At 42.9% G+C, this 24518-nt stretch overlaps 1 protein-coding gene across 1 annotated transcript; it reads right to left on the bottom strand.

Annotated features, from left to right (window-relative positions):
* Positions 1 to 1754: 1754 nt before the first annotated feature.
* On the bottom strand, positions 1755 to 2381 carry LOC100281647 (PVR3-like protein). Its single transcript, NM_001154566.2, has one exon. The coding sequence runs from the start codon at positions 2290 to 2292 to the stop codon at positions 1981 to 1983; it is 312 nt and encodes a 103-aa protein (NP_001148038.2). The 5' UTR covers positions 2293 to 2381; the 3' UTR covers positions 1755 to 1980.
* Between the last annotated feature and the right edge of the window lie 22137 nt (positions 2382 to 24518).

The following is a 24518-nucleotide window of genomic DNA, read 5'->3' as shown; positions in this document are numbered from 1 at the left end:
AATGATTGCATTGTAAGGGTACTCTATGTCAACAATGTCAAAGACAACTTGTTCGGTCCTTGTATTGTGGACGAAGCCAAAGGTCATGGGCATCGTGATTTTGCCGAGTGCTACAATCTGCCTTCCTCCGAAGCCACAAAGAGGGTGTGTAGCATCATGAATCTTGTCTTCTGGCTCTTGCATCTGTCTGAAGGCCTTAGCAAATATGATGTCCGCTGCACTGCATGTATCAACCAGAACATTATGGACCAGAAATCCCTTGATGACACAAGATATGACCATAGCATCATTATGAGGGTAATCTTTGAGCTGAAGGTCCTCCTGGGAGAAGGTGATTGGGATGTGGTAACATTTTGACTTGATGAAGGGTCCCTGCACCCCAACATGTTGTACCCTTCTTTGTGCTTCCTTCTTCTGCTTCTTATTAGCCGGCTCTGAACCTGAGCCGCCTGTTATCGGAAGCACTAGCTTCGTAGCCCAAGATGCTTCGTCTTGGTTGCTAAACGAAGCCATCAGCTCAAAAGTGGAAGTGAGTTCACCGGAGGTGGGCGCCAATGTTGGGGACTTGTTCTCAAATGCTATGAATTAAGAACAAGGCAACACGAGATGTTAAAAATTAAATCCCTTCGTCCTTTGATGGGTTATTTCCCTAAGGATATAACGATCTTCGGACGAAGGTCATGAAGGACATACCTTCATGATCATAACATACTCAGATGAAAGACGAAACATATGAAACATGGGGAATAACATGAATAACAGAATAATGTTATAATATACCGTTATTCAATCATGAAAGAATATAAACAATGTTGAATTACATTTGTACCTTCGGCTTGACAGAAGGTAAAAATCCGAGTGTGACGCGCAAGTGAATACAAGTCAGCGTGAACAGTATAGGGGTACTGTTCATTTATTTACAGGCACAGGACACAACCTGTGTGAAATTACATTTATGTCCTTGATAACTAGTTACAATCATGACACAGATTAACATGGGCTAATCGGTCTTTTTATCTTTAAGTCGGTGCCACCCTTCATCTCAAGGCGTGTCACTATGCCGAAGCTCCCTGGATAGTAGCTTCGGCTTTGCTTCTATGTTGATCTTCCGAAAGTGTTTCTTCTTACAGCACCTTCGGCGACGAAGGATATCCCAACAATTAGACTGTTTATAGAGTGTATTTTTAATATGGGTATGGATATTGATAAGCGGTTGGAGATAGTCTTAATGTCGGCTAGTAGGTCACACAAACACCAAACAGTTCGAGAATGCCAATCAAATGTGAAACAGGCTGAGGTCCAATCCAACACACATGCAACGCGCATCGATCTAAAGGTTTGTATTTACACATGCATAAACGTACGTTAGAACCGTGGTAGACATTTACTTTATTAAGATACGTCTATTATGTTTTTTTCCACGTATCCCTTAAATATTCCTTAGATACGGGCTGCCTGATGGCCCTTTTATTTCCTTCACTTCCGCAACCCAGGTTTCGGTATCATTTTCTCCCTTCTCTACAATATAAAACATTGCATCGTATAATTGTCCAGTCTATTTAAATTTGAAGCCAATTTACCATTCCCCCGGCCCATGACATGAGCTAGGACACATATATATTAAAGCTGGGTTTTCTCTGTAAGCTTGATGCATCAAAGGTCGTTTTTAATTCATATTACTATATTAGTATATCCAGATTTGGAGTAGACGACGAGACAGACATTCATAAACTCAAACATAATGCAGTTCTGTAACATAAACTTCTGCACTGATTAATAAGCTTAAGCTCACGTACGCACCCATAGTTCATCGACATATTGCACTGCGTGCACGAGGCACGTATCATTGTGTGCATGCCTTCGTTTATTGCATAGATGTCGTAGCTATATAGCAGTAGAACATGCGCCTTGACGCGCATGTAATAAACGTAGCGGCGCACGCAGCACGGCATGCATGCAGTTGGAGTGTGAGTGAGCACATCAGCAGTTGGCCGGCATGGCAAGGCCGCACTTGCCCGGCAGCGCCATGGCGCGGTTGATGTCGATCCTGTAGAACCTCACCCACACGCCGGCGGCGTTCTTGTACCGGCAGAGACATGCCAGGTCGGCCCCCGCCAGCGCGGCGCAGCACTCAGACGACGGCTGGTCTGTCGGGTTGCGGATGGCTGCCGCGGGCTGGCACGCGCGGATGCCGGCGCTCGACAGGTTGCAGACGCCGTGCGCCATCTCGGCGGACGCCGCCAGGACAACCAGGACGGTCACCAGCACGGCCGTTGCCCCTGCCTTTGCCATGGCTATAGCTGTGGTTTTTGCTCAAGTCGTAGATTTGGGAACGGTGGACCTTGGCCGTGTATAGGCTTCTAGCAGGTTCGGCTGCTTCGGTGTTGAGTTGCGAGGAGAGCGTTCGTTTTGGGGGTCTTATTTATAGCGGGAAAATTGCACTTTTTCTTGTAATCAGCTGCTGCATGACTGTTTTGAACAATTAATAAAGTCATCCACTCTTGTTTTCCAAAGCCAAAAGTGTGTCAAAATGTAGATTAGACTGTTATTAAGTTTCTAATGTTAAAAGGGTGTTGAGAAAATCACTATACAAAGAAGCTCTAAAGTGACACTTGTAAACCTATTTTAACTGGCGTTTCTTAGAATCGTCGGTGCTAGGGGCAAGTAAAAATCATTATTTTTACATGCGGGTTACTGAGGACCGCTAGTGGAAATCGATTTCCACTGGCGGTTGACATAATAAAACCGCTAGTAAAAATTATTTTCAGAAACATTAAACGGGTTTTAAAAACAAAAAAAAATATTTTCACTCGCGTTTCTTAGAACCGTCGGTGCTACGGGACAGTAGAAATCATTATTTTTACAGGTGAGTAAATAAGGACCGCTAGTGGAAATCGATTTCCACTGGCGGTTGACGTAATAAAACCGCTAGTAAAAATTATTTTCAGAAACATTAAACGTGTTGGAGACTTGTTCTCAAATACTATGAATTAAGAACAAGACAACATAAAATGTTAAATGTTATTACCCTTCGTCCAACGAAGCATTATTCCCTTGAGGATTAATGAGCCGTGGACGAAGGTTAAAAACAAGATGACTACGAAGGTTAAATCTTCGTAACTGGATTTTAATGGATTAAATAAGGTAATATAAGATATGAAGTATCAAAGGTGAATAAATTATAAACGAACAATATCATATTATATTGATTTGACGTATTTAAGCATTGAGTACAATTATACCTTTGCCTTGACAAAAGATTAATTCCCGAATGGTGCGATTGCTATTACAGGAATCCGTGAACAGTAAAGGAATACTGTTCACTATTTATAGACACGGGACACAGCCTGTGAGGAATTACAATCATGCCCCTCATAAGGGATTACAACAGCGACTCAAACATTTATGGACTAAAAGGTCATTCTACTTTTATGTCGGTTTGTAATTCCGAAGCTTCATGAAGAGGAACCTTCGGTCATCACATGCGGACAGCTTCAGCCGAAAACTGCTTCTTCTTACAAGACCTTCGGCGACGAAGCATTGTCCCAACAGTAGCCCCTTCGCGGTGCTAAATCATTTTTCGTAACGAGCTTGATCCGTGAAAAAAGTATCTTAGGCTTCGGGAAGCCGAAGGTCCAAAAAACACCTTCCCTGAGCTCGTTGCCGAGAAACGATTCAGTTTCCGAGCGCGTAGCGGTCCCACCTTGCAGAGTTACTATTTGGTCTCTGCGGTCCACCGCGCAGCGGGTGTAAGCAGCTGTTTGCCTGGTGTAAAAATCCCGGCGATTCACCTTCTTACCTGCATCACTATATAAACAGACGGGTAGATGTGAAGTTACCACAGCATTCATTGCTATTTGCACTGTTTTGCTGCCAAAATTTTTAACCATAGCCGAAGCTTGACTCTCGGAATCAAACGAAGCTCCAGTTTGAAGCTTACTTCGTCAGAAGAAAAAGCTTCGGAAGAAAAAGTACTTAGTTCCAAAAAATTCAGAATTAAATGGCCAGAGTGCGTTCTACCGCTAGGGTTGAGCGTGAGGGAGGCGACGCTGAAGGACCGGAGACTGTTCCCATCTCCGAAGCGATGCAACGATCCGGACTGGTAATCTCGGAAGAAATCCCCACTGCTGAAACAGAACAGGCAACTGCCGAAGTGGAAGAAGGAGTCGTTGAGGAAACTGATTCCGAAGATGATTATCATATTGCCATGCCTAGTAAGCCCAGCCACTTGGACTTCGGAAAGTCGACTGTCTCTAAGGCTGATCTTTCGAAGATGGTGAAGTCGGGTTATTTCAGTGAGAATCAGAAGAAGCTACTTCGCTTCGGGGGGAAGAAACTACCCCGAAGCCGGAGAAGGATGAAATAGTCATTTTCAAGAGCTTTCTAAAGGCTGGATTGAGATTCCCCCTCCATGGGATTATTGCAGATGTATTGAAGAAGTTTGGGATCTACTTTCATCAGCTGACTCCTAACGCTATCGTTAGGCTTAGTGTTTATATCTGGGCCCTCCGAAGCCAAGCGGTGGAGCCGTTTGCCGACAGCTTTTGTCGAGTTCATGAGTTGCATTACCAGACGAAGCCTAGAAAAGATGGATTGCATGATAACTTTGGTTGCTATAATTTTGCCTATCGGAAAACCACAAAGTTTCCTGTAATCAGCTACTGAGGCAAATGGCCGGCAGGCTGGAAGTCAGAATGGTTTTATATGAAAGTTGACGAAGACAAAGAGAAGCTGGTACAAAGCCCTCTTAAATTGATCTTCGGAGAAACAAGACCGAGATGCCAAATGTCACTAGAAGGTCCCACTTGGGCTGCACTGGCTGAGTTTAAAATTATTTCAGAGCATATCGGCACAAGAGACCTGGTTCAAGAGTTCTTGGCCTTCAGGGTTTTTCCTACTTTAAAAGAATGGGAAATGCCAAAGCTAGAGGGGGAGAAGAAGGAAGGGGAGCTTGTGCGGTTACCTTACTATTACAAGTTTAAGAATTACTTTAAAACACCTTGCCAAGAATGGCTGGACACAATTGAAATAATGTGCAATGAAATACTCGGTAATTACTCCAAAAAAGAAGATCAGTTGATGACCGCTGCCTTCGGTACCCGTCCGAAGCGAAGACTGAATCAAGTGCTGGACGCCTTGGGTTTTGAATACCCTGACTACGAACAACTGAATAAAGGTGTCGAAGGCCGGAAAAGGGTAGCCGAAGCTTTAAATGAAGATGAGAAAGAACCACCAAAAGAGAAGAAAATTCCGAAGAAGAGAAAAGTAACATCTCCGAAGCGAAAAGTATCTGACGAAGAAGAGACTCCCGCATCACACTCTGCCACTGACGTGGAGGAGATTTTGAAGGTAATGACTGAATCCCTGCCTGTGAAGCTAAGTCCATTAGGACCTCAACTGACAAAGTTTTTTCAGAAGGAAAAGGAGCCCGAAAAAACGAAGAAAAAAACTAAAACAAAGAGACAAAGAATCATCGCAGTGACCGAAGTCATTGACAAGACACCACCGAGAGCTTCAGCTCGGAAGACGCCAGCGGCTGAGGAAATATCAAATGTTGAAGTCGCACCTTCGGAAATCGCGGCTACCGAAGCTACCTCAGCCGAAGATTTGAACTTGGAAACCACAATCGAACATATTGACAAAATACTGCTAGACATGGCCACAGAAGAAGCTACTACTGCCACCGAGGAAACCACGGCCGCAGCGTCTGAGAAAGGGAAGGAAATAGCTGACGAAACTTCGGAGGCCGAAACCTTCATGTTTCAAAATTTAGTTGGACAAGAATTGTCAAAAACCGAAATAGAAGAGCTCAAAGAATATGCCAAATCTTGCGGATATAAACCAGGAGCACTCCTCTTCGGAGGTATTGACGATGAAAAATTAGACTGTATCCGGGATCAAACTGGAGCTAAAATTATCGGTACTCTATCAAAGAGTATCGGTTTTCCGAAGCTGGAAACGGATATTAGCCGCTATCGACGACAACATATCGTTGGTAGTTTATTTTACTCCAATTTCAAGGTGAACTACTTTTCCCTTGACTTTTATTATTTTTAATAACGAAGACATTTCTAACGAAGGTTATTTATGCGCAGAGTATGCTGTTGAGTAAGGCTTTGAAAATGCAGCAGGATCTGGAAGACAAAAAACACGAGGTTATAATTGGAAATTTAGAGAGCAAAATAAAAGAGCAATCAACTATTATTGAAAAGAAAAACTTCGAGCTTCGGACAACTGAAGGCTTATTGGCAGAAGCCGAAGCTAAAATAGCAGAATTGAATACGAAGCTTCTCTGCCAATCTGAACAGTTTGAACAAGAAAAGCAAGAACTTAATGCGAAACTTGAAGCCGAAGTCCAACAAAATTCAGATTTGAAGAAATTATTGACAAGCCTTCAAGACAAATGTTTGGAGTTTAGCAATAATTGTATTCAACGACTGAGAAAGATATTCCATTCAGTTGGGGCTAGCAGTGAAAAATTCACCCCGTCAACTGAAGATTTACAAAAAACCTTCGAACATATTGAGGGTGAAATTGATGAGCTTGACGAAGTTATAGCCGGGCACGGTGACTTCTGTGCCTGGGTAGCTTCTCGGGGCACTGCTGCAGCTTTCCTGAAAGCTGGCTGCGACCATGGAAAAATTGTTAATAGGCCCAATTTCACTCTATCACCATCAATTTTAGATGACATTCCTGACCTCGCCCGAAGCATTTCTAATAGATTTGTAAAGATGATATGGACAAAAGGCGGGCGAGAAAAGGCTGGAGACGAAGCTCGGAGTCATCTTGAACCAGTAAAAAATCATACCTTGTGTTTACCTTTTCCTTCAAACTTAGTTTTGACTCACAACAACTTAATTCATGTAGGGTGACGAAGCCGAGACCGATGCTTAAAGAGTATGCCGCCGAAGCTGAGGCCCCGTGAAGATCAGTAGGAGTAGACTGCAGAAAAACTCAAGAAACTTTTGAAATAACTTTTGTAAATATGGCTAAACAGTTCGTAATGAATTTTGTTCATACCTTGTAATATGCTCTTACCCTTCCATTAATGTATGAGGTGCTTTGATGTGGACGAAATTATCTTTTTGAGACGAAGGCGAAAAAAACACCTTCCCTTCTTTTCGTACACAGCGAAGCATAAAAAACAGCTTTTTCTTTTTGCCGAAGCTCTTCTTTTTGTACACAATGAAGTACCAAAGATAGTTTTTTCCTTTTTGTCGAAGCAACCACTTATGCAATGGTGATGGTTATCCTACATGTGCCTGGATGAATGTTTATGAATGCAAATGTTATGATGTAATGTGGTGTGCAAATGAATGTCCAAACACATATCCGAAGCCATAATCACAACCGTTATTTCCTTAGAAACAATCACATATCAGCGCTGAATTTTCGCTGTAAGCCTCCCTTAGGAGCTTCTTCGCCTTTTACTTCAGCGGAATCAGCGTTGACTTTTCGCTGTAAGTCTCCCTTGGGAGCTTCTTTGCCTTTTACTTTCGGCGGTATCAGCGTTGACTTTTCGCTGTAAGCTCTGCATTCCCTTTGGAACGACTTTTGAGCAGAAAACTTACACTGCGCTCCCTTTGGGGCGACTTCTTTAGTAGCTTCGTCGTGCTCCGCATCCCCTTAGGGACGGCTTTCGAGCTTCTTCCCTGTTTCTTTTCGGCACTCGATGGTGCGTTCTTAGTTTTTACATTTACATCTTTGGGGGATTTTTCTCTTATAGAGCTAAAAAAGGAAATTACATGTGATGGCCCCATTAAAAACCTTTCTCCCCCTTCAGAAAGGAAAAGGGTGCCATGAAAGAAAAATAAAAAATAAAAAATAAAAAATATATAAAAAATTACATCGAGTTATACATAATATCGCCGAAGCTCATCCGCATTCCAAGATCTAGGAATGTCGTTGCCGTCCATATCCTTCAATCTGTGTGAACCGGGTCTTGATGAAGATACCACCAAAAAAGGTCCCTCCCATTTCAACTGCAATTTGCCCACTGTATCTGGGTTAGCCACTCTCCGAAGCACCAAATGTCCTGGCTCAATATTCTTTAATCGAACCTTTCTATCACGCCATTTGATTGTTTCGGCTTGATATTTATTGATGTTCTCCACAGCTTGATGCCTGATCCCCTCTATAGCATCTTTTTCCACAGAATGATCAGTTTCAGAATCTGATTGTGCCGAAGCTACTACTCTTATTGATCCAGTTTTAGCTTCCTCTGGGGTTATTGCTTCGTCACCAAACAATAATTTGAATGGAGTAAAACCTGTTGATCTTGATGTTGTTGTGTTGTGACTCCATACCACTTTGATTAATTGATCTGGCCACTTTCCCCTGGGTTGATTGAAGATTAACTTCATTATTCCTGTCATTATGATGTCATTGGCTCTTTCAACAAGTCCATTTGACTCCGGATGCCTGACTGATGCAAAATGGATCTTCGTGCCAATTTGATCACAGAATTCTCTGAAAGCTTCGGAGTCGAACTGTGTTCCATTATCTACAGTGATGGCCTTTGGTACTCCGAAACGACAAACAATATTCTGCCAGAAAAACTTTTGAATGGTGGCCGAAGTTATTGTGGCTAAAGGCTTTGCCTCAATCCATTTAGAAAAATATTCCACAGCCACTACAACATATCTTAAGTTTCCTTGGGCCGGTGGTAGCGGACCTAACAAATAAAGGCCCCACCTTTGCAATGGCCAGATGGGTTGTATCAGTTGAGTTAGAGACGAAGGTTGTTTTTGATCTCTTGCACATTTCTGACAACCTTCGCACTTTTGAACTAATTCCGCTGCATCCGAAGCTGCCTTCGGCCAATAAAATCCTTGACGGAAAACTTTTCCAAGTAACGGCCTAGATCCAATGTGAGATCCACACAGGCCTGCATGTATCTCTTTCATCAATTCTATGCCTTCGGCTCTAGATAAACATTTGAGTAATGGAGCACAAACTCCATGCTTGTACAACTCTCCTTCTATCATGACATATGGACGAGCTCTTGCCTCTATCCTCCTGTTATAAGTTTCGTCATCTGAAAGGAAGTTACCCTGAAGGTAAGAGATGATCTCAGTTCTCCAGTCTTCACTATAAACAGGAGATATATTGAGGACTGCTCTTTCAAGAAGTTCCACTGAAGGTGCTTTTATTGTTTCGAAGAACACATCCGAAGGTAAGGGCAGCCCCTGTGCTGCTGACTTAGCTAGCAAATCAGCATGCTCATTTTGTCCTCGAGGGATATTTTTGACAGAAAATCCTTTGAAGGAAGCTTCAATTCTTCGGACCGTATCTAGATATTTTTCAAGCTTCGGATCTTTAGCCTGACAACTCTTGTCGATATGACCCGAAACAACCTGGGAATCAGTTTTAAGAATGGCCCTTCTGATTCCCATTGCTTTTAACTTCCGAAGGCCCAAAAGCAGGGCTTCGTACTCAGTAATATTGTTTGTACAACTAAAATCGAGTCTGGCCGCATAACAAGTTTTAACTTTGGATGGTGAGACCAACACAGCGGCTGCTCCTGCTCCGAAGGTTCCCCAAGACCCATCGCAAAACACTGTCCATACTTCGGCATCTTTATTTGTTTCTTCATCCTGAGCCCCTGGCGTCCAGTCAGCAATGAAATCTGCCAACGCTTGAGACTGGATCGAAGATCTATGCACAGAATCAATGCAAAATTCATTGAGCTCTGCAGCCCATTTTCCAATCCGTCCAGTAGCTTCTCTATTTCTCATAATATCCTTCAACGGTTGCGAAGAAGGAACAACAATATTGTATGCTTGAAAGTAATGCCGAAGCTTCCTGGATGCCATCAAAACATCATATAACACCTTCTCCAATTCTGTATAGTTTTTCTTCGATAAACTAAGAACCTCAGATACAAAATATACTGGGACCTGCTTCTTGACTTGGCCATCAAGCTTCTCCTGGACAAGTGCTGCACTTACCGCTGAGTGCGAAGCTGCCACATATAATAACAAAGGAGCCCCTGGTGTTGGTGGAGTTAATGTTGTTAAATCTATCAAATATTGCTTCAGTTCCTCGAAGGCTTTTTGTTGGCTTGGTCCCCATTGAAAGACTTCGGCTGATTTCAGCACTTCGAAGAATGGTAAATTTCTCTCTGCTGATCTGGATATGAATCTATTGAGAGATGCCAGCCTCCCTGTCAGTCTTTGGGCCCCCTTTTTTGTATTTGGTGACTCCATTCGAAGTATAGCTTCAATTTTACTAGGATTAGCTTCAATTCCCTTTGTTGAAACCAAGCATCCAAGAAATTTCCCCTTCTTTACTCCGAAGACACATTTTTCTGGATTCAGCTTTAGACCAGCTTGTCTAAAACTGGCGAAGGTCTCCTGCAAATCAGCAATGTGATTTTCTTGTTTCGTGCTTTTTACAATGATATCATCAACATAAGTTAGCACATTTCTGCCTATCTGAGACTGAAGAACCTTCAAAGTCATTCTGCTGAAACTTCCTCCAGCGTTCTTGAGCCCCTCAGGCATCCGAAGGTAACAATATGTTCCACTAGGGGTTATGAAACTGGTCTTCGGCTCATCCTCCTTCTTCATCCAAATTTGATGATAGCCTGAATAACAATCTAGAAGACTCATAAGCTCTTACGAAGCTGCTGCATCAACTAAGGAGTCTATCCTTGGCAATGGAAATTCGTCCTTCGGACAGGCCTTGTTGAGATCCGTAAAATCGATACACATTCGCCATTTGCCATTGGCCTTTTTTACCATAACAGTGTTGGCTAGCCATTCTGGGTACTTTACTTCTCTGATAACTCCTGCACTGAGGAGTCTTTTGACTTCATTCCGAGCTCCTTCAGCCTTGTCTTCAGACATTTTCCGAAGCCTCTGCTTTCTGGGTCTGAAGGACGGGTCAACATTGAGCGAGTGTTCAATAACATCCCTGTTAACTCCGCAAAGATCATTGGCTGACCATGCAAAGACATCTTTGTTGTTGAACAAAAACCTTATCAAGGTTTTCTCCTGTTCTTCGGATAATTGGGAGCCCAACAGCACCTTCTGCTCTGCTATATCCTCACATAAGAGCATGGGCTTCGACTGATCTGCCGAAGCTGCTTTCTCCCTTCTGAATTTGTACTGTTCACAAGCTTCAGCTCCATCTATATTATGGATTGCTTTTGAGTCAGTCCAGTTTCCCTCGGCCCTTCTGGCAGCTTCCTGACTTCCATGAATAGCAATGGGTCCTTGATCCGAAGGTATCTTCATGCAAAGGTAAGCAGGATGAAGAATTGCTTCGAAAGCATTGAGGGTGCCACGACCAATAATTGCATTGTAAGGGTATTCCATGTCAACAATGTCAAACACAACTTGCTCAGTTCTGGTGTTGTTGATGAATCCGAAGGTCACTGGCATGGTGATCTTACCCAGTGCTACAATCTGTCTTCCTCCGAAGCCACAGAGAGGGTGTGTAGCATCATGAATCTTATCTTCTTGCTCTTGCATTTGTCTGAAGGCCTTAGCAAATATAATGTCAGCTGCACTGCCTGTATCAACCAAGACATTGTGGACCAGAAACCCTTTGATAACGCAAGAAATAACCATAGCATCGTGATGAGGAAAATCCTTGAGCTGAAGATCCTCTTGGGAGAAGGTGATTGGAATGTGAGACCATCTTGACTTGATGAAGGGTCCCTGCACTCCAACATGCTGTACTCTTCTCTGTGCCTCCTTCTGTTTCTTGTTTGCCGGCTCTGAGCATGAACCGCCTGTTATCGGGAGAATCAGCTTCGGAGCCGAAGCAGCTCCAGCCTGGTTCTTGAACGAAGCCATTGTTTCAGGAAAGTGGAAGTGAATTCACCGGAGGTGGGCGCCAATGTTGGAGACTTGTTCTCAAATGCTATGAATTAAGAACAAGGCAACATAAAATGTTAAATGTTATTACCCTTCGTCCAACGAAGCATTATTCCCTTAAGGATTAATGAGCCGTGGACGAAGGTTAAAAACAAGATGACTACGAAGGTTAAATCTTCGTAACTGGATTTTAATGGATTAAATAAGGTAATATAAGATATGAAGTGTCAAAGGTGAATAAATTATAAACGAACAATATCATATTATATTGATTTGATGTATTTAAGCATTGAGTACAATTATACCTTTGCCTTGACAAAAGATTAATTCCCGAATGGTGCGATTGCTATTACAGGAATCCGTAAACAGTAAAGGAATACTGTTCACTATTTATAGACACGGGACACAGCCTGTGAGGAATTACAATCATGCCCCTCATAAGGGATTACAACAGCGACTCAAACATTTATGGACTAAAAGGTCATTCTACTTTTATGTTGGCTTGTAATTCCGAAGCTTCATGAAGAGGAACCTTCGGTCATCACATGCGGACAGCTTCAGCCGAAAACTGCTTCTTCTTACAAGACCTTCGGCGATGAAGCATTGTCCCAACAAAACGAGTTTTAAAAAAAATTAAGGAGAGGACTCAACCCACCTATATGACATGTTTTCTGTCTATTTTGTAGTTTTTAGTCCACATATTACAACCAACCGAGTGTAAATTGCTTGTTTGAGACAAAAAACGAATTCAAATAAAAAAGTTGTCAACTACAAAGTTGAATAACTTTTGAAGTTCTACAACTTTCATTTTGACACTTTTTTCATCCAAGGTAGTTTGCAAAATTTGAATTTTAAATTTAACATACTTAGATTCAATTTTTGAGAACCGAAATGAGTTTAAATAAAAAAGTTGTCAACTACAAAGTTTCATAACTTTTAGAGATCTACAACTTTTATTTTAGTGGTTTCATCATACGAGGTCGTTTGAAAAACTTAAAAAATTAAGGATAAAAATGATTTTTAGTGGCGGTTCCATAAGAAAACCACCACAAGAAATCGTATTTCTACAGACGGCTACTTAAGAAAACTGCCACTAAAAATCATGAATTTTTACAAGCGGTTTTCTTAAGGAACCGCCTATAGAAATACGATTTCTAGTGACGGTTTTTTTAAGGAACCGCCACTAAAAATAGCACAGGAGGTTGATAACTGAGTCCGACTGTAAAAATATATCGCCCCACAGGCTTTGAGCCTTTTTCTACTAGTGAATATTTGGTGTCCCCACTAACAAAAGATGCAAGCAAAAAAGGACAAAGCAACACCAGCCCTCGTAAAGTCGGGTGAGCCGACTTCTTAAGCTTTATTTGGATACTCTAGTATTGATCACAATCCACATGTGTTGAGGTGGATTAGGGTGTAAATTAGTTTAAGTTACACCTCAATCCACCTCAATATATGTGGATTAAGCTCAATACTAGAGTACTCAAACTAGCTCAATAAAGTCATAAGTTTATGTGTTAGACATTTAATCCCAAGGACATATTTCCCTTTCAATCTCCCCTTTTTGGTGATTTATGGCAACACATCAAATGCAACTCAAAATGTAACAATATTTTCACATGCAAGCTAAAGAGTACAACTTGATGTCGAGTTGAAGACCAATTAATCTTACATAGGATTTGGCATATTTGGATCACTTTTGCCATCACTTGGTTTGATTTCGTAAAACAAATTTATTTTCCTATCTCTATGTCAAAAACACTTATTTTGGCAAATCAAAACATTTTGAAGACTAGATTTGATCAAGTACCAAAACTCCACCTTTTTTCCATAATCGAATTTCTCCCCCGTAAGAGAGCGGTTTTTGCAAATAAGAGGGTGAAAGGGAAATAGGGTCAAACCTTTTCCTACATGATTTTGATGGTTGAATTGTCCAACACAAACAATTGGACTAACTAGTTTGCTCTAAATTATAAGTTCTACAGGTGCCAAAGGTTCAACATAAACCAATAAAAAGTCCAAGATAGGGTTCAAAAAGAAAGGAGCAAAACCAACCGAAGGCTACCCTAGTCTGGCGCACCGGACTGTCCGGTGTGCCACTGGACAGTGTCTGGTGCACCATCGGACAGTGTCCGGTGCACCAGGGAGATCAACTCTGAACTGCTCAGCTTCGGGTTTTTGGAGAGCCACTCCGCTATAATTCACCAGACTGTCCGGTGTGCCATGCGGAGCAATGGCTACTGCACCAACGGTCGTCTACAAAAGTGAACAGTGAACGCTACAGTGCACGGACAGCGCGCAGAGTCAGAGCAGGCACCGGAAGGCGCACTGGACAGTGAACAGTGACTGTCCGGTGCACCACTGGACTGTCCGGTGGTCCCACCTGTCAGAGCTCCAATGGTCGAACCCTAACGGTTGGGTGACGTGGCTGGCGCACCAGACAGTATCCGGTGGCGCACCGAAGTGTCCGGTGCGCCCATCGACAAACAACCTCCCCAACGGACATTTTGGTGGTTGGGGCTATAAATACCCCCCAACCACCACACTTCAAGACATCTAAGTTTTCAGCCATTGCATTCAATACAAGAGCTCTAGACTTCACTCCAAGACACAAACTAAAGATCAAATCCTCTCCCAAGTCCAAGATCACTCCAAACAATTAGTGACTAGTGAGAGAGAGTTATTTGTGTTCATTTGAGTTCTTGTCGCTTGGATCGCTTTTCTTCTTCCCCATTCTTGTTCTCAACACCTTTGTAATCAAAGCAAGAGACACCAAGTTGTGGTGGTCCTTGTGGGGTCTAAGTGACCCAATTGATTGAGGAGAAAAGCACACTCGGTCTAGGTGACCGTTTGAGAGAGGGAAAGGGTTGAAAGAGACCCGGTCTTTGTGACCACCTTAACGGGGAGTAGGTTTGCAAGAACCGAACCTCGGTAAAACAAATCACCATGTCATCTGCTTTCATTTGCTTGTGATTTGTTTTCACCCTCTCTTTTGGACTCGCTTTTATTTATAACGCTAACCCGACTTGTAGATTGTGCTTAAAGTTTATAAATTTCAGATTTGCCTATTCACCCCCCCTCTAGGTGAGAGCACCTAGAGGGGGGGTGAATAGGTGACCCTGTAAAAATCAAATACTTGTAGCCACAAAAACTTGGTTAAGAGTTAGTGCAATAGGACCAAGTGGCTAAGGACCAAGCTTTTGCGAAACACAATGGTCACAAAGAAAGACAACACAAAAGACACGGTAATTTATCCCGTGGTTCGGTCAAGTATAACACTTGCCTACTCCACGTTGTGGCGTCCCAATGGACGAGGTGTAACACCCCTGGTGTTACGATAACTAAAATGCGGGCATGTCATCATAAGTACTTGCATTATCTTGTCTGATGTACCTAGAATGCATTCACTAGGTTAAACTTTTTTCAAAAAGTGTGATGTTGTGTGTTGGGTTTAGAGTTTAGTTTAAGAACTTGGCTTAAGCTAAACAGGGGTAGGTTATCTCTTAAGCAAGTAACAAGTTGACTTGGAGTCTTAAATGTTAAAGGTAAGTCTTAGAGCCTAGAATAGCCTTGTTTTGGAATGATGGTCAAGTGGAAGAAGCACTTAAGGAAGCTGGAATAACTCCAAGCCTTAACTTGAGCTTTGCTTGGAATTGTGGATAAACAAAACAACTTCTAAACCAGGGACACTTTGGACATGAGCTTCATATAACTAGAGTGGGATTTGAGATTATGGAGTCACTTGTCTCTTAGGAGTATGGATTGAGTTAGTAAATTAATAGATGAGGAGTCACATTTGAAACCCTAAACTAGCCCAAAAGTGGAATTTAAAATCTAGAAGTAATTTGACAAAAGTCCATATATCAAAGTTGTGGAGCTTGGAAAAGTGAATCAACTTCTTATTTGGAGATTCCCATGTTGTGTGAAGAAAATTGGAGTAAATCACAAAAGTTCAGTTTTGAGCTTAAATTGGAATTACTGAAAATAGTAGCAACTAGGTAATTTTGGTCCTTTATAACTTCTGATCTATAAACATTTTAAAGGTGGTCATTGTAACAAAGTCATAAAGCTATGTGAGGAGTGTGACTTTGATTAAGTAACCTAGCCTTAAATCTATACGGAATTTGGAGAAGAGCTGGTCTAAAGTAGAGCTGCCGGAAAGTGTGGAGTTCAGACTTAATAAAATTCAGTTTGAATTTCAGTATTTTGTGCAAACTTTGGGCTAGTGTAGTTTGGAATCCAAGAGGTTTTGGTCAATGGTCACTATATCAAACTTGTAGAGGAGCTATAGCAGTATAAACTTTATTAAGCAACTTGCCCCTAGAAACATTTGAAATCCAGGCAAAAGAGTGGTTTAAAGTGGTGCTGCTGTGTTTCTGAATTTTCAGATTGGAAACATTAACTGAATTTCAGTGTGGATAGCAGTTTTGGAGCTGGTTTGTGGCTGTTCTGTATTGTTTTGTGCTGGGGTGTTTATAGAGAAGTTGAAGCCTATATGATAGTGAACAAATCTACTAAAGTGTCTTTGACTTGATTCCACACAGAAAATGGAGAAAAACTTGTTCAAAGTTGCACTATTTGTGGCTGAAACTGAATTGAATTCAGTTACTGAAAACTGAATTTCAGTGAAAGTTGCTGTTTTTGGAGCCCATTTATGCCTAATCCATGTGGTTTTAGGCTGTAGAGTATATAGAGGAATTCAAGACCACCTAATGGTGAACAACTTTATTGAAGAATGATGGACATGATCCCATATAAAAAGTGAAGTAACAGCTGCTCAAAGGTTGGACTGTCAGTGTATTGGTGACTTAGTGGTTCAGAGCTGAAACTCTGAAAAACAGCCAATGATGCTCTGTTTGGAGCTCAGTTGGGATTAATCTATATGGTTTTAGACCAAGAGTTGTATAGCAAAATGGAAGACCATATATAGGAGAACAAATTTAGGCATAAAGAGAGATAATCCAAGAGTAAAAATGATTAGGCATAAAGAGAGATAATCCAAGAGTAAAAATGATTAAGAGCCAAAACTCCCCCTTTTCCCCATAATCAAACATTCTCCCCACAAGAGACCAAATTTTGACAATAAGAGTATTTTGACAAATCAAAAAGTTCTAACTCTACTATTTTCAAAATTCTCAAGTGGTAGCTGATCCATTTGCTTTGGCCTTAATTTCTCCCCCTTTGGCATTAAGCACCAAAACGGGATCATTATTGGCCCTTTAACCCCATTGCCTCACCAAAATTATCAATTAAGAGCAAAAAGGCAATAAGAGCTTAAGAATGAACTTGGAGGTTTGTACACTAATACCGGAGTACAGTGGAAGTCTTTGCATGGTCCAAGTTCACCTTTCCCTTTCAATTCACCTTTGAGACTACATCAAGTAAACTCAAGCACAAATGTTAGTCTCAAAGGGTCAAGTTGTAGCACTTGTCCCCCTAGATATGTGCATCATTCACATATGGACTTGTGAGGTCCGGGTATCCATTGCACAACTTGAGCACCATAAATACACAATAAGTCTCATAAATGCATAAAGTAACTTGATCAAAGGCATAAAACACATGTATGCTATAAATCAATCCAAGTTACGCGAATCTAAGACATTTAGCTCACTACGCAACCTGCAAAAGGTTTTCTCATCTAAAGGTTTGGTAAAGATATCGGCTAGCTGGTTCTCGGTGCTAATATAGAACACTTTGATATCTCCCTTTTGCTGGTGGTCTCTCAAAAAGTGATGCCGGATGTCTATGTGCTTAGTGCGGCTGTGTTCAACAGGATTATCCGCCATGCGGATTGCACTCTCATTGTCACATAGGAGTGGGACTTTGCTCAGATTGTAGCCAAAGTCCCGGAGGGTTTGCCTCATCCAAAGTAGTTGCACGCAACACTGTCCTGCGGCAACGCACTCGGCCTCAGCGGTGGATAGGGCAACGGAGGTTTGTTTCTTAGAACTCCAAGACACCAGGGACCTTCCTAGGAATTGCCACGTCCCTAATGTACTCTTCCTATCAACCTAGCATCCAGCATAATCGGAGTCTGAGTATCCAATCAAGTCAAAGATAGACCCCTTTGGATACCAGATCCTGAAGCAAGGCGTAGCAACTAAATATCTAAGAATTCGCTTAACGGCCACAAGGTGACATTCCCTTGGATCGGATTGAAATCTAGCACATATGCATATGCTAAGCATAATATCCGGTCTACTAGCACATAAATAAAGCAATGAACCTATCATGGACCGGTATGCCTTTTGATCAACGGACTTACCTCCTTTGTTGAGGTCAACGTGTCCGTCGGTTCCCATCGGCGTCTTTGCAGGCTTGGCGTCCTTCATCCCAAACTGCTTGAGAAGGTCTTGCGTGTACTTCATTTGTGAGATGAAGGTGCCATCCTTGAGTTGCTTCATTTGGAACCCAAGGAAGTAGTTCAATTCGCCCATCATTGACATCTCAAATTTCTGTGTCATCACACTGCTAAACTCCTCACAAGACTTTTGGTTAGTAGAACCAAATATTATGTCATCGACATAAATTTGGCACACAAATAGGTCACCATCACAAGTCTTAGTGAAAAGAGTTGGATCAGCTTTCCCAACCTTGAAAGCATTAGCAATTAGAAAATCTCTAAGGCATGCATACCATGCTCTTGGGGCTTGCTTAAGTCCGTAGAGCGCCTTAGAGAGCTTACACACATGGTCGGGGTACCGTTCATCCTCAAAGCCAGGGGGATGCTCCACATACACCTCCTCCTTGATTGTCCGTTGAGGAAAGCGCTCTTCACATCCATTTGGAACAACCTAAAAGAGTGGTGAGCGGCATAGGCTAATAAAATGCAAATGGACTCTAGCCTAGCCACAGGAGCAAAAGTCTCATCAAAATCCAAACCTGTGACTTGGGCATAGCCTTTTGCCACAAGTCGAGCCTTGTTCCTTGTCACCACCCCGTGTTCGTCTTGCTTGTTGCGGAACACCCACTTGGTTCCCACAACGTTTTGCTTGGGACGTGGCACCATGCTCCAAACTTCATTTCGCTTGAAGTTGTTGAGCTCTTCCTGCATGGCCAACACCCAGTCCGGATCTTGCAAGGCCTCTTCTACCCTGAAAGGCTCAATAGGAGAGACAAACGAGTAATTATCACAAAAGTTAGCTAGTCTTGAGCGAGTAGTTACTCCCTTGCTTATATCACCCAGAATCTGATCGACGGGATGATTCCTTTGAATCGTCACTCGGACTTGAGTTGGAGGGGCCCGTGGTGCTACTTCCTCTATAACTTGGTCTTCTTGTGCTCCCCCTTGATCACACGCCTCCTCTTGAGGAACCTGTTCATCATCTTGAGTTGGGAGGTGCACCATTGTTGAGGAAGAAGGTTGATCTTGCTCTTGTTGTTCCTGTGGTCGCACATCTCCAATTGCCATGGTGCGAAAATTGCGGTCGTTGGAACGTCATCTTCATCTACATCATCAAGATCAACTTGCTCTCTTGGAGAGCCATTAGTCTCATCAAATACAACGTCGCTAGAGACTTCAACCAAACCTGAAGATTTGTTGAAGACTCTATACGCCCTTGTATTTGAGTCATAACCTAGCAAAAACCCTTCTACAGCTTTGGGAGCAAATTTAGAGTTTCTACCTTTCTTCACTAGAATGTAACATTTACTCCCAAATACACGAAAGTATGAGACGTTGGGTTTGTTACCAGTCAGAAGTTCATACGAGGTCTTCTTGAGGAGGCGATGATGGTAGAGCCGGTTTATAGCGTGGCAAGCTGTGTTCACAGCTTCCAACCAAAACCGCTCGGGCATCTTGAATTCTCCAAGCATCGTCCTTGCCATGTCTATGAGCGTCCTGTTCTTCCTCTCTACCACACCGTTTTGCTGTGGTGTGTAGGGAGCGGAGAACTCGTGTTGAATTCCTTCCTCCTCAAGGTACTCCTCCACTTGAAGATTCTTGAACTCGGACCCATTCTCGCTTCTTATCTTTTTCACCTTGAGCTCAAATTCGTTTTGAGATCTCCTTAGAAAGCGCTTTAGGGTCCCTTGGGTTTCTGATTTATCCTGCAAAAAGAATACCCAAGTGAAGCGGGAAAAATCATCAACAATAACAAGACCATACTGACTTCCCCCGATGCTGAGGTAGGTGACGGGTCCGAAGAGGTCCATATGTAGTAGCTCCAGTGGTCTTGATGTCGTCATCACATTTTTGTTGTGATGAGTGCTTCCCACTTGTTTTCCTACCTGACACGCTACACAAGGTCTATCTTTTTTGAAGCATACATTGGTTAGTCCTAACACATGATCTCCCTTTAGAAGTTTGTGAAGGTTCTTCATCCCAACATGTGCTAGACGGCGATGCCACAGCCAGCCCATACTAGTCTTAGCGATTAAGCATGCATCTAGATCGGCCTCCTCTTTCAAAAAATCAACTAAGTAGAGTTTGCCATCTAGTACACCCTTAAACACTAATGAACCATCACTCCTTCTAAAGACAGATACATCAACATTTGTAAACAAACAGTTGTAGCCCATGTGGCACAATTGACTAACAGACATGAGATTATAGCCTAGCGACTCTACTAAAAATACATTAGAGATAGAGTGCTCATTTGTGATGGCTATCTTGCCCAAGCCTTTAACCTTGCCTTGGTTCCTATCTCCAAAGATAATCGTATCCTGGGAATCCTTGTTCTTGACGTAGGAAGTGAACATCTTCTTCTCCCCCGTCATGTGGTTTGTGCATCCGCTATCGATAATCTAGCTTGAGCCCCCGGATGCATAAACCTGCAAGACAATTAACGCTTGGGTTTTAGGTACCCAACTCTTGTTGGGTCCTACAAGGTTAATCACAATATCCTTTGGGACCCAAATGAAAGTCTTGTCTCCCTTGCATTTGGCCCCCAACCTCCTAGCAACCACTTTCTTATTTTTACATGAAAGTACAAAATCAGTGTTGCAGGCATGAAAAACAGTAGCAGATTCATTATGCATTTTCCTAGGCACATGATGAATAACATTTCCCTTCCTAGGCCTACTTCTACCATGCACAAAAGTAGAACTTGAAGCAATCATAGCATGTGAATCAAAAGTATTATAACTCCTATTATAATGAGGACTTCTAGAAAATTTTCTATCATTATATATGAAAGTATGATTCTTTAGATTACCACTAGCCATAGGGGCCTTCCCTTTCTCCTTGTTGGGAATGGGGGCCCTTTGGCTTGTTAAGTTCTTGGCTTCCTTTCGAAAGCCAAGTCCATCCTTAATGGAGGGGTGTCTACCAACAGCGTAGGCATCCCTAGCAAATTTTAATTTATCAAAGTCACTTTTGCAAGTCTTAAGTTGAGTTTTAAGACTTTCTACTTCATCATTTAATTTAGAAATGGAAACTAAATGTTCATCACAAGCATCAACATTAACATACTTGCATCTATTGCAAATTACAACATGTTCTACACATGAACTAGATTTATTAGCTACTTCTAGCTTAGCATTTAATTCATCATTAACGCTCTTTAAGCTAGAAATAGACTCATGGCAGGCAGATATTTCAGAAGATAGAATTTCATTTCTTTTAGTTTCTAAAGCAAGAGATTTTTGTACACTAACAAATTTGTCATGCTCTTCATACAAAATGTCTTCTTGCTTCTCTAAAAGTCTATCCTTTTCATTTAAGGCATCAATTAATTCATTAATTTTATCTACCTTTGCTTTATCTAAACCTTTAAATAAATCGGTATAATCTACTTCATCATCGCTAGAGTCATCATCACTTGAAGTAGTATACTTAGGAGTTTCTCGAACGCTTACCCTTTTCTCCTTTGCCATTAGGCAGGTGTGGCGTTTGTTGGGGAAGAGAAAGGACTTGTTGAAAGCTGAGGCAGCGAGTCCTTCGTCGTCGGAATCGGAAGACGAGCAGTACGAGTCCCATTCCTTTCCGATGTGTGCCTCGCCCTTTGCCTTCCTATAGCTCTTTTTCTTTTCTTTCTTCCCGCCCTTTCCTTGTTCCTGGTCACTAGAGTTATCGAGACAATTTGCTATAAAATGACCAGTCTTACCGCACTTGAAGCAGGAGTGCTTTCCCTTTGCCTTGTTCTTGTTAGGGTACTCCTTGCGTCCTTTCAATGCGGTCTTGAAGCGCTTTATGATTAGGGCCATCTCATCCTCGTTAGCCCGGCTGCCTCAACTTGTGCCACTTTGCTAGGTAGCGCCTCCCTGCCGCTTGTTGCTTTGAGAGCAACCGGTTGAGGCTCGTAGTCGGGTAGAGGGCCATTGAAAGCATCATCAACGTATCGCGCTTCCTTCACCATCATCCGCCCGCTCACAAATTTCCTAAGAATCTCCTCAGGAATCATCTTTGTGTACATGGGATTTTCACGGATGAGGTTCACAAGATGAGGATCAATAACAGTGAAGGACCTGAGCATAAGTCGGACAACGTCGTGGTCCGTCCATCTCGTGCTTCCATAGCTCCTGATCTTGTTGACCAGGGTCTTGAGCCTGTTGTACGTTTGTGTTGGCTCTTCTCCCCTGATAACTGTGAACCTTCCCAGCTTGCCTTCCACCAACTCCATCTTGGTGATCATGGTGGCGTCGTTCCCCTCATGAGAAATATTGAGGGTGTCCCAGATTTGCTTGGCATTGTCCAAGCCGCTCACCTTATTGTACTCGTCCCTGCATAAGGGTGCTAGCAAAACAGTGGTAGCTTGTGCATTTTTATGGATTTGCTCATTAATGAAAACGGGGTTGTCAGTACTACCAAAATGCATTTCGTTCTCAACTACCTCCCAAATACTAGGATGAAGAGAGAAAAGGTGACTACGCATTTTGTGACTCCAAAAAGCGCAGTCTTCTCCATCAAAGTGTAGAGGTTGCCCAGAGGAATAGAAAGCAAATGGGCATTGGAATTATACGGAATGCGAGAATAATCAAATGAAAAGTTTGAGTTAACCGGTTTCTTTTTCTCGTCGTAGTCATCATCTCTAGGGGAAGAAGAAGACTCGTCGCTGTCGTAGTAGACAATCTTCTTGATGCGCCTCTTCTTTTTCCCGTCCTTCTTCTTGTGACTCGAGCCAGAGTCAATGGGCTTATCGTCTCTTGGCTCGTTGAAGATGGACTCCTTCTCCTTATCGTTGACCACCATCCCCTTTCCCTTAGGATCCATCTCTTCGGGCGATTAGTCCCTTTCGTGAAGAAAACGGCTCTGATACCAATTGAGAGCACCTAGAGGGGGGGTGAATAGGTGATCCTGTAAAAATCAAATACTTGTAGCCACAAAAACTTGGTTAAGAGTTAGTGCAATAGGACCAAGTGGCTAAGGACCAAGCTTTTGCGAAACACAATGGTCACAAAGAAAGACAACACAAAAGACACGGTAATTTATCCCGTGGTTCGGCCAAGTATAACACTTGCCTACTCCACATTGTGGCGTCCCAATGGACGAGGGTTGCACTCAACCCCATTCAAGTGATCCAATGATCAACTTGAATACCCCGGTGTTTTCCTTTCTTATACTTTCTCCCTTTTGCGAGGAATCTCCACAACTTGGAGCCTCTCACCCTTACAACTAATGATCACAAAGAAGCACGGAAGTAAGGGAGGGGAGAGCAACATACACAAGACTCAAAACAAGAGCACAATCACGCAGCCAAGCCACAACTTGAGCTCACAACACAACTCGAGGAGTTCTCTACTCAAATGGGGCTCAAGTCACTAACTCAAAGAATCGAATGCGCAAGAATGGAGTCTTGGTGCTTAGGAATGATCAAAGAATGCTTAGTTAACTCCTCCATGCGCCTAGGGGTCCCTTTTTATAGCCCCAAGGCGGCTAGGAGCCGTTGGAACCCAACAAGGAAGGCAATTCTTGCCTTCTGTCAATTGGCGCACCGGACAGTCCGGTGCACCACCGGACAGCCACTGTAGCATGTCCGGTGCAGACCTCCTTCCATTCCTAGCGCAGCCGACCGTTGGTACTTTGGGTTGGTTGGCGCACCAGACACTGTCCGGTGCACACCGGACAGTCCGGTGCCCTCTGCCGACCGTTGGAGCGGGCCATGCGTCGCCCACGGATTTGGCGGCCGACCGTTGCGCTGGCGGCCGTTGGCTCACCAGACAGTCCGGTGCGCCACCGGACAGTCCGGTGAATTATAGTCGTACGCCGCCAAAAACTCCCGAGAGCAGCTAGTTCGCCGGAAGCCAGCCTGGCACACCGGACACTGTCTGGTGCACCACCGGACAGTCCGGTGTGCCAGACTGAGCAGAGTCTTAGCTGCTTCGAGCCAAGTTCTTCTCTTCTTTTCTTTTCTCTGATTCCAGCACTTAGAAAAATATATTAGTACACAAAACCAATGTACTAAGTCTAGAATCATACCTTCATGTTGATTTGCACTTCTTTCATCATTTGGTATATAATAACCCACTTAATATGTGTTGGACACTTAATCACCAAAATATACTTGAAATGGCCCAAGGGCACATTTCCCTTTCACTAGGCGACTTTCAATTGGTATCAGAGCCCGGTACTTCATTAGAGTCTAACCACTCGAAGTGATGTCGGGAGCATCCGCTAAGAGGGAGATCGGGACCGGCGGCGACAAGTCCGCAAGCTCGGGGAGAACCCATTCGAGGGAGTCCGCCCACAAGCACAAGGAGGAATCCTCTTCCTCCATCAATTCCTAAAGGAGAGATGACAAGAAGAAGAAG

This window comes from Zea mays, chromosome 7 (assembly GCF_902167145.1).
Source record: "Zea mays cultivar B73 chromosome 7, Zm-B73-REFERENCE-NAM-5.0, whole genome shotgun sequence".
NCBI lineage: Eukaryota > Viridiplantae > Streptophyta > Magnoliopsida > Poales > Poaceae > Zea > Zea mays.
This window is presented reverse-complemented; position numbering and strand designations above follow the sequence as displayed.